The sequence below is a fragment of the Fundulus heteroclitus genome, chromosome 3 (assembly GCF_011125445.2).
Source record: "Fundulus heteroclitus isolate FHET01 chromosome 3, MU-UCD_Fhet_4.1, whole genome shotgun sequence".
Taxonomy (NCBI): Eukaryota; Metazoa; Chordata; class Actinopteri; order Cyprinodontiformes; family Fundulidae; genus Fundulus; species Fundulus heteroclitus.
Genome location: NC_046363.1, coordinates 14,774,085 through 14,788,488, shown reverse-complemented (window position 1 = coordinate 14,788,488; position 14,404 = coordinate 14,774,085). Strand labels below are relative to the sequence as shown.

The 14,404-nt window shown below is 41.7% G+C and overlaps 1 protein-coding gene across 1 annotated transcript; it reads left to right on the top strand.

Moving 5' to 3' along the window:
• The first annotated feature begins 12,936 nt into the window (after nucleotides 1-12,936).
• Nucleotides 12,937-14,046, top strand: LOC118557480 (vegetative cell wall protein gp1-like). Its single transcript, XM_036127587.1, has one exon. The coding sequence runs from the start codon at nucleotides 12,937-12,939 to the stop codon at nucleotides 14,044-14,046; it is 1,110 nt and encodes a 369-aa protein (XP_035983480.1).
• Nucleotides 14,047-14,404: the final 358 nt, after the last annotated feature.

Here is a 14,404-nt window from a genome sequence, read left to right as displayed (position 1 = left end):
AACAGGGTTTTTTTTGCCTCGCAGGAGGACAAAAATCACAGCAGTATAAAGAGTTTCACTGTCCCAAAACCCCCCCCCCCCCCTTTTTTTTTAAGTGAGAAAACATTTCTGTCCCTAACTCTTCTTTTTGACCTAGCTTCAGGAGAATATAATGTAAGCTCTGTGTGACTTTTATCACCAAATCAATACAACACAAAAGTGTTAAAACCCATCATACTGAAGCAAGCTCAGAAATTCCATCCTCCAAATCCCACGGGCATCAAAAATAAGGTTCATGCAAGTGCAGATCTACAGTTTTGGACTCTGTGGCTTTTAGTGTTTTTGGTGCCGATAGTTAAAAATTATTTGCATGTCACTACAGTAAAGCCCACTCACAGGCCCTTGGCAATGAACAATGACTTGGTTGACAAAGTAATTTGATTTTGCAAATAATATTGCACACATTGCAGTAAACAGACAAAAAACAAATAAAACAAAACAAAAAAAAACAAAGCTGTGGGTCAACTGACAGGATAAAAGACGTGGGTGAATACACGTGGATGCTGAATACATTTCTCAGCTTCTTGAGGACGCCTTACAGCAAGGTAAATCATTTTATGTGGACTTGATTTATTAGACACATTGTGCTCACACTCATATGCTGCTTTCTGCAGAGATACGCTTATACCCAATTGTTAGAAATTAACCGTATCCTATTGCAGTTCTACCAGGTTCTTTACCTGAAAAATGTGGTCTTCTCTATTGCAGACTTCTGAGACTTTTGCAGTAATAAAAAGACTCCTGAAACAGAAACTATACTTTAATAAATTTAATCTAACAAGGCAGAGGGATGTTTACACAACAAGTATACAAAACAATGCGAGACGGGTAGAATTCTGTACGTGAGAGAAAGTGTCCTTCATTACTCACACAAGCGTTATGTAGGACCAATTGTGTACACCCCTACAAGGGGATGTACAGTATGACATCTGTGTTCCTTGCATCACATTGGTGGAGAATATCATACTATATTGTTGACGTGACCAAGCTGACCTATTTACCCTTTGTCATTCTGTCCAATCTAAGTTTATCAGCCTCTGTGTCTCCAGTGTCCGTGGTTTATCTGTTGTTTCCGTTAACTGCTTTCTGGAGCTCCAGCATCTGTAATCTCATAATCCGCAACGCAGTTAGGGGGATATACCATACCAAAAAAAAAATAATAATAAAAAAAATAAAATAATATATATATATATATATATATATATATATATATATATATATATATATATATATATATATATATATATATATATATATATATTTACAAAATCTGTTCAGTCTTCCTGTTCTGGAAAATAACCAGCTATCTAAACAATTCACACAAGAACTACAAGATAGCTGCATGACTGGATCTGTAAAGAGAAGTAAAGCAGAGGCAGCACTAAAAGGAAACAGTGGCTTCCAGTAACCTGGCATCAGCCTGTTACAGCATGAAGACTTTTGCTGGCATCCCAAAACCCTGAAAAAATGGCACAGCAAATATTTTAAGTGGCTCCAGGTTAGATACTTAGTTTGCCAATGCTCCTAACTGGTTTTATAACCATTTTAATATGTTCAATGAAATAACATATTAAAATGCAAGAGATGAGTGGGAAACTGAGTGACAGAGTGACAGAGACCCTTGCTCGAAGGAACTGGATCCCATTTTTCACGTAATTATGTAATGGTTCATACAACTACACCTTGTTCTCAAAACCTGTAAACATGCTGTGATTGCCTTTGTTCTAAAACTAACTAATTCTTTTAACGTTAAACAATTTAAGATTAATGACCCAGACCTACAATTATGAAAGCCCTTGGAAAGTCAGTGATTTACAGATTATAAAGACCACAGTGTTGTCTCTTGATCAAATGAAGTTTGTTTACCTCCCCCCCCCCCAAAAAACAAAAAAACAAAAAGGGAGAGGAGGACAAGTTCTGACAACATTGAACCAGATTCTTAAGCATAAGAAAGTTTTTGTCAGGTTTGTCTCCTATTCGTTGACTTTCCACAACTTTAAAAGGCTCATTGCACATCATTCTAAAAGATGGTCATCCAGCTTGTAACTGTATTCTCCGCAATATAAGAATGGGATTTGGCTCAGTCTTTAGTTAAAAATATTTTCTGTCTTTAGCAAATGTTAATTTATTAAATCCATGCTGATTTTGGAGCACCAACGTGGGGGTGCACATAATCAGTAGAGGAGCCACACTTTGAACATGCTTGATTTAACCAAAGTTTAAATTTACTATACTGAAATTTAGATTATTTTTTTTTTTAGCAAATATGAAACATAGCCTAAGTTAATGGGCTTTTATCTGGAAAAGTGTGCTTTTCAGTTGGCTCACCGCGAAGCTGTGTGCTCTCACGCCTGCTGCTCACTTCGTACATGAACATATGCCGGAGCACTTTCAAAGACCACTTGATTATTAAGTGTGCTGACGACTGTAGTTGTGAGTCAGCTCCGAGGCAATAAGAGCTCCCAGGGTCCAGTTGTCGACTCTTTCCTTAGGTCGGGTGAAGACTCACATTTCGAAATCAACATCTTAAACACAAAGGACCATTGCTTTTTATTTTTTGAAAAGTCATCGATACCACTGAGTTGACCATAAATAATGGGCAAACCACTGGACAAGTGCAATCATACAAATACATTGATAGGGTAATTAATTCAAACTAAGTTAGAACAGTGTGGGTATGTGTGCAAGAAGGGACTTCAGGTTCTATACTGTCTACAGAAGTTGAACGGTTTACAAAACAAGCAAAAACAAAACAATGAACTGCTAGTACTGCTGAAGCCATTTCAATTGTTTACACAAATTGCTGCTGCATCTTTATCCTGAAACTTGCTGCAATTAACTGTGATTTTTTTTCAAGCTCTATGCCAACGAAATTTCGTTCCATACGCACTTTGTGCATACAAAATGACAATAAAGTTGTCTAAGTCTAAGTCTACTGTGTCTCTACCAGTTTCTGTGTTCCCCGCTAGCTAGATTTTTCTGTTTTGTTTGTGTTTCAGATTAAATTTTATTTGTATAGTGCCATTTCATGATACATGTCATCTCAAGGCACTTTTCAAAGTCAAATTCAATCAGATTATACAGATTGGTCCAAAGGTTTCCTATCTAAGGAAAGGAAAGTCTTGACAAGCAGCAGTCACTCATGAAAGAGTGTAGAGCCACATTGTCTGCATTGTCGATAGCTTTGCAGCAATCCCTCATAGTGAGCAAGCGTGAAGTGACAGTGGAGAGAAAAACTCCCCTCTAACGGGAAGGAAAAACCTCCAGCCGAACCCAGGCTTGGTGTGAACGGTTATCTGCCTCGACTGACTGGGGGATAGAGAAGACAGAGACACAAGAGAGACAAAAAAATCACAGAAGCACACATTGATCCAGGAATCTTTTCTACGTTATATGGAAGACTAACCTCAGCCTTCACTGATGAAAGCTGCCCGTGTCTATCTGCTGCACAAGTCTGCCCGTTTCCCTGTGAGTTCCTGTTGCTCGCTTTGCCCGTTCTGGTGGTTCCTCGGTCTGCACCATCTGTTCTGGTCAGCTCCAGCCTTAATCATTGATTCTGGCCTGCCACTGTCTGCAACCCCTGGTCTGTTTGGTTCTGTCATTCACCCCACCTGCATCCTCTGTTCTTCTACCCATTACTGCCTACCTGCCTCATCTGCCACTATTCACATTCTGCAATAAACTTTCTAATAACGTAGCTCTGTATCTGGCTGAATACCGGGTTCACCAGCACAAATCATTACACCGTTACTCAATGGTCTAAAGTCCTATTTTCAGATGAAAGTCAATTCTGCATTTAATTTGAAAATCAAGGTCCCAGTTTGGCGAGGGACAGAATAAATGTTGATTGAGGTCCAGTGTGAAGTTTCCAGAGTAAGACATGGTTTGGGGTACCACGTATATGTAGATTTTATACCTGAGCCCAACCCGAAATTCGGGCCAGGTTGGGCTTTGATGTAATGCAAGACGGTTGGGTGCGGGTCGGGCTCTAAGATTGTTTTTTTCTCTCTCATGAAATACAAGCTTTGTTTATTTAATTGTAATGTGGTTACACTGATTATAAGATAGAGGACTAGTACTTTAGTTGTTGTCTATTCTGTTGTGAAAAGACAAAAAAGTCGGGCAGAGTAACAGCAGGTAATTAGACATGAGAAATGCAGTTCACACGTTCTGTTAACATTTTTCTCATCCACATCACACTTGATTAACCCATCCTGCAGCTGCAGAAGCAGGGAGCATATCTGTGTCTGCTCTGCTACACGCTGCGCCTGACCTGCACGGCACGCACATCTGGGCCAGACCTGCCCTTTGGCTGGTGCTCGCTGTGGAGTACACTGTGCTGACTGAGTGTGGCTTAACCTAGTGTTCCTTGCATGCACAGTCAGTTCAGTGGTGCGCGCCACACTTACAGCCTGCGCCTAGTAGCAGAAATGCCTTAAAAAAAATATTTATTCATGTTGGGGTTTCTTTGGGCTCAGCCCCAAAATTCAAGTGTATTGGTTAGACTCAGGTCGGGCTTTAGGCCAGCGGGTCAGACTGGATTTACTAAGCCCGATCTATACTCTAGTACCATGTCATCTTTTGGTTCTGGTACAGTGTGTCCACATTCAATGCAGCCATCTACCAGGAAATTCTAGCGCAGTTCATGCTTCCCTCTGCAGACAAGCTGTATTGAGATGCTTATTTTATTTTCCAGCAGGACTTGACACCTGCCCATACTACCAAAGGTACCAAAAGCTGGTTCAGTGACCATGGTATTCTTGTTATTGATTGGTCAGCAGAGTCCCATGACCTGAACCCCACAGAAAATCTGTGGGCTGTTGTTAAGAGGAAGATGAGAGACACCAGACCCAACAAGGCAGATGACTTGGAGGCTGCCATCAAAGCAATCTGGGTTTCCATCCCGAGAGTGAACGCCTTTCCTCCGGCACATTGCTTTCAGCTATGAGAAATAATTCAGATATCTAAAGTCAATGTTTGGTTAGTTCATTATTATTATTCTCTACAAATAAACTATGTTAAGCTTTGCTCAGAAAGTTAGAGGGCTGGTGTTTACGTTGGAAAATGTTTTACTAAACCACACAAATGGTATTTGTCATCAATGAATTTTAAGTGGTATATTTCAACATAAAATGAAACACTTGGCTCATAATAAAATATAAAGCAACATTTTAAATAAAAGTTTGTAGGCCATAATGAATAATAAAAACCATGTACAGTTATTTACAGTGGAGACAACAGGATTAAGTTTCGGGTTCAGTTTGTTTAGCTTCACAACTGCTTTGCGCTGTCTCAGTTGCTCGGCAACATGAGCAACGCTAAGGTAAGGGCGGGGACAGCTGGTGGAGGCTACACCGTCCCAATTCAAAAGCCAATCTCCTCTGGTCTTCTCCTTTTCGTGGTTGATGAAGAACCCTGGCCATGTATTTGGGTCCTTCAAAGGATCTAGCCCCTGAATTAAGACAGACCCTTGGTATGGCTTTAAAAATACCCTTTTCTGATCCGGTCCAATTTGATATTGTAATTTTCTGAAACACTGAATTTTTGGTTTCCTTTACCTGTTAGCCCTAATCATCAAAATAACAAGAAATAAAAGTGTTTATCGCATCTCTATAAAATAACCATTTCACTTTCTGGAATGACTGGCAAACAAATATTGCACTTTTACTAAATTTTTTTTGATGTACTTGTATATAAAGCTATCAAATTGTTTAGGCCTTGTTGATTCAGAAAGATCAAAAAGTTCCATGAAGTACGTGAAGCACAACTTCACGTACTTCATAGGTGCATGGGAAAGGACGACGATCTGGTAAGGTGAAGACGACAGAAGCATTTGAATCAACATGTCTTTTGGATTTGCTGCACAGCATTTTAAGAAACCGAAAATAGTTACCAGTCAACTTAAAATGAAAAAAAAAAAAACTCTTTAGAGCTCAAGCCCATAAGTAGGATAATATGTAAAATGTAACGTAAAGTTCCAACATCATTTGCTGTGACTTGACTTCAGAGATTGCACACACAGCTTGCAATAAAATCTATTTAGTTTGTTTTTTTCTTTTTTAGTAGTCTACTTTTTGCTTCCCTTGCAAGCTATGCTTATAGTTACAGAAGGAGAAGTGTAGTTGTATTCTTATCCAGAACTCAAAGCAGGCGTGAACCATATCAGCTTGAATCTCTACAAACCTCTCCAGCAGCATTATGCTTATAAGTTGCTTCGGGGTTCTGTCTGGTGCTAAGGCATATACAATGACTTCTAATTAAACAAAGATATTTGCTGCTGGAAAAAAAAAAGATTCATGAATGCAGGAAAATTAACTAAAACATGTAGACGATACCTGAATATTCATTAAAGCTGAGCTTTTTTATTCTCTTTAGAATAGTGATGCAGCAGACCTTAGCTCTGAACTCTGAGCCACCTTAGATGAAGAAAATTGGGCTGCTATCTGTGCCGCTAATCCTCCGACAACATGATCACAATATGGGGAGTTATTTGACCTAGATAGTGAGCTTATAACCAAGAGGTCCCGTGTTTTAATGACACTTGAGGGACAGACCACACATTCTTCAAACACTCCATTCATTTTAAGACTTTAGTGTCAGGTCTAAAGTGCATTTATTGGCTATTAAGTCCGGCTGTCCATTAGCTCTCCCCTCGCTTATACAGAGGATGGTGATGACAGGGTTTTCTCTTGTATTGCTTTTCCTCCCAATTACTCTTCAAGTCTGTTACTCTTCCTTTGTATTATCATGGGACACAAAAAGAAATGTGATCAAAGGTTCTGCTGCCTGATTCCATCTGTTGTGCACTCAAGGCATATAGAAGGGACATTTTTCCTATTATGTTATTTACAGCATGGGGGGTGGCAACAAGATAGCAATGATGATTCCAGAATGTACCAAACAGAGATTACTGACATGCTGTAAATAGCAAGGAGGTCTTTGTCATGGACGGGACTGTTTTTTTTTTCTTTTTTCTCTCAAACTGATGGTTACTGTATATTCCTTATCCTGTAGGGTTTCTTTGCTGAGAAACCTTTCCCTTTAAAGGAGATTACATTGTTGTTATAGTTTCAAAGATAGTGACTGATCCTGTGCAATCCAGAAAGTATTGACGTTTTGTCTGTAACCTGAACATGTAAATGCTTTCACTCTTGTCCTGCTGAAATCCGTGAACGTCTACTCATGTTCAAACAACTGCATGCAAAAAAGGAAAATCATAAACATTAATCTGTTTTTCTTTATTATCATGATGTGCAGGAAAAAAATATAGTAACAAAAATAACAGTTCAATAATTCTGTCAGGCTACTAATCAAAAGTGGCATAGATGATATTGTTATAGTTTTAACTATACGTCAGTAAAAAATTACCTTTTAATGAAATCAAACATTTTTAATCTGTAGTTATGTTTGAAATTTTTATATAAATAATGGATCTTAAATTTTAAATACAATGTACAAATCTTTCTTTTATCTAAAAAAGCTTGTCACAGAGGATTTTGTTCTGATGCTGCATGTTTACCTGTGGTTCCTGCTGGATCTGTAAGTAGAATGAGAGGCACAGCTTTCAGCTCCTCTCCTTACAGCTCTTATTTTCTGTTAGAGATGCAGAAGTTTGAGACTAGATTTTAATTTTTCTTTCCAGTCTGGGTTATAATTATGAAGGCTAGACTGAGCCATACTAGACTTAATAGTATGAGCCATTACAGTCATGCATTATTAACACCATTCACATTTATACTTATTTTAATTCAGTGTAATTTCAGCATATTCTTTTTTTTTTTACTGGTTTCTATGTTTTTACCATACTAGACTTTGCTTGTTAGCCTAGATAGCCACATTTTCCCATAATTCTGAGCTCTTTCAAAGCTTAGTCCAAGGTGTTTCATTCGATGAACGCATTAGACTGAAATGTGAAATGTGATTCTTTTGTGTCGCTCAAACAGTCCTGATGGATTTCTGTATCTGTTGGTTGAAATAGATCCATTCATGAGAGGATGAAAATCCCCATTGAACCGCAAATATGTGTCCCGGTGGTTTATCAAAAAGTACATGATACTTCTCATAGTGGCACTATTTTTTTTGTAGCCTTGGGCTGGATGAACGTAGTGAATAACGCCATAGTAGCATCTATATTTTTGCTGATTGTTTCTTTTGTTTTTGACATTTCCTGTTGTAGCACGTGGACTTTGCTACAATAGGAAATGTCACACAAGGAAAAAGGATTTTTTTTTCCTTGTGTGATGGATTAGACATTCTTTTGGGCGATGTGGCCTTTGTGCACCAATATGTGTGTGGGGAGCTGTTTGGCAAATGTTTTCCCAATGTAAGAAGTTGAATATATATCAAGCTAGAAACTCAGATGTCATTTTGTGCATAAAGAACTAGAAGGGTATGCCCTTCTAGTTTGATTTCTTCTAACAGCAAAGTCTGCACACATAATGTGGAATAAATGAGTGACGTAGAAAAATTTATTAACAGAAATAAATTGCACATCCAGGGAACACCATTATATAATGCTGTTCATCTGAATTAACGCTATATTTCAATCAACAAATCCCTTCTACTAGGCTAGTGAAACTTAACCAAACTACTAAGCAAAGTTTGTCATGATTTAGTTTTTTTAATGTTTTGTTTTGTATTTTTACGGACTTTTCTTGAATCAAACACTATCTAATCAGCTTAGTCTCCTTAGTCACCAGTCAATTAGCACAGATCAGCTCCACCTGCTGCCAGTAATTACTTCCAACTCTGCTCACCTGTTTTCCTGTCCATATATACCTGCCTCAGCCAACTCAGCCCTGCCAGAACATCTCTTCTCATATTGTCTAGTGTGATGTGCTCTGCCTCTAGCAGTTCCTATGTGCTCAGCCAGCTGGACTCTTCTGATAAAAAGTTGCCTGTGTCCACATGCTGCAGTTCTGCCTGTTTCCATGTGAGTTCCAGTCACTTGCTCTGTCTGTTCTGGTGGTTCCTAAGTCCACATTGTCAGTTCTGGTCTGTCACTACCTGCATCCTCTGGTCCCCCTGCTCATCCCTGTCTGCCTGCTCCATCAGCCATTAGTCATATGTTAAGTCTGGCTCTGCTTGCCTGCCTCACCTGCCATTACTCATCCCATTCGATAAACCTTTTAATTTGTAATTCTGTGTTTTGCTGAATATTGGGTTCATCACCGTCATTCGTTGCAAAGTTAAGAGTTAAGGAACTATGTACACAGAAAACAAAGCAATAGTTGAAAACCATTATGAGAATGATTCAGAGAGTCATGGGTTCACTGCAGATCTAAAAGAACCAAAGTTCATCTTAAAGAATATAGAAAGAGGTTAAATTAGCTTAACTAATTTAGTACAACCTTTGTGTTCAGCCCATTCACCATGCAACTCCAAGTTAGATAAAACATTATTTAAGGAAATAACATTTTAAAGAATGATTTGCCAAATAAAACCCACAAACCTTTAGGACACTTGATTTTTTATTATCCATCCATCCATTTCCTAACACTTCTATACCTTGTGGGGTCACAAGGGGTGCTGGTGCCTATCTCCAGCATTTCAATGGGTGAGAGGTGAGGTACACCCTGGACAGGTCGCCAGTCTATCACAGGGCAACACAGAGACAAACAGGACAAACAACCACACACACTCATACCTAAGGAGAATTTAGAAAGGCCAATTAACCTAACCATCATGTTTTTTTTTACATGGAGAGAACCTACACATGCACAGGGAGAAAAACCAATGGCAAGGGTAGGACTTGAACCCAGGACCTTCTTGCTGCATGGTAACAGCGTTAACCACTGCGGTAGCACTACCAACTGTGCAGCCCCTATTGTCATTATTTCTTTTGGAAATAATTGAGACTCAAATAGGTAACCTAGGAAGCTAGAGAGTGCTATAGCGGACAGTCAGTCATGTCAAGTCAAGTTTATTTGTATAGCACGTTTCAGCAGCAAGTACTTTACATTACGAAAACATAAAAAAAAAAAAACATCATAAACACATTGAAACAGTCACTGGTTGTGACCCCAGTAACAAACACTAAATTGTATCAAGTGAAAACATCAATACACATCAAATCTGTTGGTCAATGCTCCTGTTAATTTGGGCTGAATGCAACTCTAAACAGGTGGGTTTTCAGCCTTGATTTGAAGGAACTGTTTGAAAAAACAGCTCTCTGATGTATTTTGGTGCTAAGCCATTCAGTGATTTATAAACTAACACAAGTATTTTAAAGTCTATTCACTGAGATACAGGCAGCCAGAATAGGGACTTTAGAACTGGGGTGGTGTGCTCTATCTTCCTGGTTTTAGTGAAGACACGAGCAGCAGCATTCTGGATCAGCTGCAGTGGTCTGATTGATTTTTTGGGCAGACCTGTGAAGACACCATTGCAGTACTTAATGTGGCTAAAGAGAAATGCATGGATGAGTTTCTCTAGATCTGTTTGGGCCATCAGTCCTGTAATCCTGGAGATGTTCTTCAGGTGATGGAAGGCTGCTTTTGTAACTGTCTTTATGTGTCCTTCAAAGTTCAGATCTGAGTTCATCACTACTCCCAGATTTCAAGCCTGGTCACCTGTTTGTAGTTGTAATAACTAAGGCTGCATGCTGACTCTAGTTCTTTCTTCTTTAGGTCCAAAGAAAACTTCAGTTTTGTTTCTAAAAATCAATTGTAAAAAGGCATGCACACACAAAGAAAGATATTCAACGGTTAAATCACTCCGCCTTGGAGTAAAAGGCATTTACTAAGTCCCTAACACCTGCCCAGGCACTTCTGAAACACTCTGTGGGTGAAAAAGAAATAAAAGGGGAGAACCCCGTTACTTGTGAATCAGGGCTGTCCCGGCTGGGTCCGTGAGCGCTCCGAGTAATGCGGCGTCCTGAATGCGTCTCGACTGCGAGGTGGTAGGCAGGAGCGGGCAGAAGTGGGGACAGAATGAGGAGGCTCCTTCGTCTCTTCCACTGGGCTTACAGACGCTTTGTTGGCCAAACAAAGCGGGGTCCTCTTTAGATCACTGGGAGATAAGGTGGCTCTCAGTCTTTGATCAGAGGGAATTAAAAGTACCTTTTAAGTCGACCTCCTGCATCAGCAAAGCAGGGAATAAAGTTTGCTTCGAAAAATCTTAGCCCAGCGAGAAACTCGAGCACATGGTGCGTGGGTAATCCCAGTGGAGTGAAACAGCTGTGTGTCTTCTCAGGTTGGCGGTGTGCCAGAAAAGAAGAGAGATTGTCGTGTGTGTTCCAGTTTTATCTCTTTCCATAGTAACGTTATCTCGTTGGTATGGTCGGTGGCCATTTTGGGCCGCATTGCATGATGGGAGTTGGTGTCCATTTTGACCAGATTGCATCATGGGAAATGCAGTCCGTCACGTCTGAGTTGGCATTACAACGCACACCTAAGGACAATTTAGAGAAACCAATTAACCTAACAGTCATGTTTTTGGACTGTGGGAGGAAGCCAGTGCCCATAGAGAACCCACGCATGCACAGGCAGGCAGAAAGACCCAGGGTTGGACTTGAACCCAGGACTTTCACGCTGCAAGGCTACCCACTGCCCCACTGTGCAGCCCCATCAGCATAGCATTATTTCAAAATTGCTGGCGGGTCACTTTCTGTCATAGATTTCCTGCGTGCAAAAGCGAGCGGAAAGAAGATAAAATCTTATTTTGTCAGCACCATTTTCATATTTATAGAGCAGTGGATACTTTTGGTTCAGAGTCATGGGAGTTGCCTGTTCCTAGTGGTCATTGGCAAAAAAGGCCACCGTGCAGCCTCTTTATGGATACTGTGTTGTTGTTTTTTTTACTTTATAATAAATAAAGATTTTTCATTAGGGTGAATAATTAATTTACGAGGGAAACTTTAAAGAATCAACCACTATCCTGAGCTTGTGACAGAATTTTGGCTTTAGGATGATACAGAGCTGCTGCAAGAGGTTTACTGTGTGAAGCACTCATCCTTTCTATTAGACATATTTTAAGGAAAGACAATAAATAAGATTTACATCTTGTCAGGGAGAAAAATAACATAGTGCAAAACGAAATAAATCAGTCACTGTGACACTGACATTTCGCTTCTTCATTCCATGCTTCTTTGTGATTTTCTTCAACAGATTTTTGCCCATGTTCATGGAAAAAATCTGAACACTTTTTAAAGTTTTTATTTTTCGAGCTGCACATATATTCCCTTTCAGATCATGTCATATATCATTTATATCTACATACCTGCCCAGATGAACAGAAATGAAAACAAACTATATATGTCAGAATAACAGAAAATGAGGAACAACAAGAACAAGACCTGGTTCACACATTCTAAAATTAGTAGAGGTTTCTTACTGTATGGGTTGCAACAGTTGCTTACATTGACTGCTGTGGAGAAAATCCAAGATTGTCCTCATCATCAATGCAAATGCTGGGCACCAAAACAATAATTATTTATTTTATTGCTGTTTTTTGTGCAAAGCATAACCCCTAAATGAAAATAGAAACAATATACAAAAAAATTTGAAATTGTTGAGGGAAAATTTTATTTTTTTCACAAAAATAACGAGAAATTTTAGCTAAGTCTTTAATTAAAAAAATAAATTAAGATAAATATTGTTTGAAATATTTGTTGTGGGTTGGAAAAAAAACCTGTGATAGCAAAAAGCATCTATAATTGTCAGGATCTCCAGAGTTGTGTTCTTGTTTGATTGGACTCACCTGTGTTTAATTATCCCCATTGTGTATTTAAGTTGCCTCAGTTTGTTTCCCCGTTGTCGGGTCATTCTGGTCCTCCTGTGTTTCCACGTTCTCCTGTGCTCCCGAGTTCTGCTGTAAGTCTCTTGTTTCATTAAATATTACCTTTAATCCCATTTGCTGTTTCTGCCTCGTTGCTGCCTAGGTCCTCTTCTGCTAAACATGACAGAAATGACCCGACCAAGAGAGGGCCAGGCAACGGGCCTGGTAAGAATCGGGCTGCCTAATCAGCTCTGGAGGCAGCCTCTGGTGCATCTGCCTCCTAGCTGCTTTGGGGCTCCTCCTGTCTGCCACCGCTCTGACCAGCCCGATCCTTGGGACTCAATCGGGAGGACGCTCTCCTCCCACCGCGAGCGGCTTCGGTCGCTTGGGGAGGCAGTTCAGACCACTCAAGATCTGCTGCGGGGGCTGTCGGGCCGGATTGGTCAGCTGACGGTTGCTGTCCTCGCCCGCCAGCAGAATCGCCCTTCCGCGCCGCTGCCCAGCGCACCCGAACCGCCGCTGCCCAGCGCACCCGAACCGCCGCTGCCCAGCGCACCCGAACCGCCGCTGCCCAGCGCACCCGAACCGCCGCTGCCCAGCGCACCCGAACCGCCGCTGCCCAGCGCACCCGAACCGCCGCTGCCCAGCGCACCCGAACCGCCGCTGCCCAGCGCACCCGAGCCGCCATCCGAGGTCTCCTCCGCACCCGAGCCGCCATCCGAGGTCTCCTCCGCACCCGAGCCGCCATCCGAGGTCTCCTCCGCACCCGAGCCGCCATCCGAGGTCTCCTCCGCACCCGAGCCGCCATCCGAGGTCTCCTCCGCACCCGAGCCGCCATCCGAGGTCTCCTCCGCACCCGAGCCGCCATCCGAGGTCTCCTCCGCACCCGAGCCGCCATCCGAGGTCTCCTCCGCACCCGAGCCGCCATCCGAGGTCTCCTCCGCACCCGAGCCGCCATCCGAGGTCTCCTCCGCACCCGAGCCGCCATCCGAGGTCTCCTCCGCACCCGAGCCGCCATCCGAGGTCTCCTCCGCACCCGAGCCGCCATCCGAGGTCTCCTCCGCACCCGAGCCGCCATCCGAGGCCTCCACTGTACCTAAGCTTCCTGAATTTCCCAGCGTTTTTGAGTCTTGTGAGCTTTCCCGTGCTCACAGGTCCTGCCGCTGGTCTCTAGAGTTTCGCCGGCCGGCTGAGCTGCAGCTTTGTCACCGGGGTCTCCCACAGTGGTGCCCGCCACTGGCTCTGCTTTTCCGCCGCCGGGGACGTCCACCGCGATGCCTCCGGCTCTAAAGTCAACCAAGTTCTTGGTGTGGATTTTTTTTCCTTTTTCCCTCCCTCCGAGACCCCCATCCGCCCACCCTGGCTGGGTTGTTTTCGTTTTTTTGGCCTGGACATTGATGGGCGTCTGGAATCCGCCCTTAAGAGGGGGGTAATGTCAGGATCTCCAGAGTTGTGTTCTTGTTTGATTGGACTCACCTGTGTTTAATTATCCCCATTGTGTATTTAAGTTGCCTCAGTTTGTTTCCCCGTTGTCGGGTCATTCTGGTCCTCCTGTGTTTCCACGTTCTCCTGTGCTCCCGAGTTCTGCTGTAAGTCTCTTGTTTCATTAAATATTACCTTTAATCCCATTTGCTGTTTCTGCCTCGTT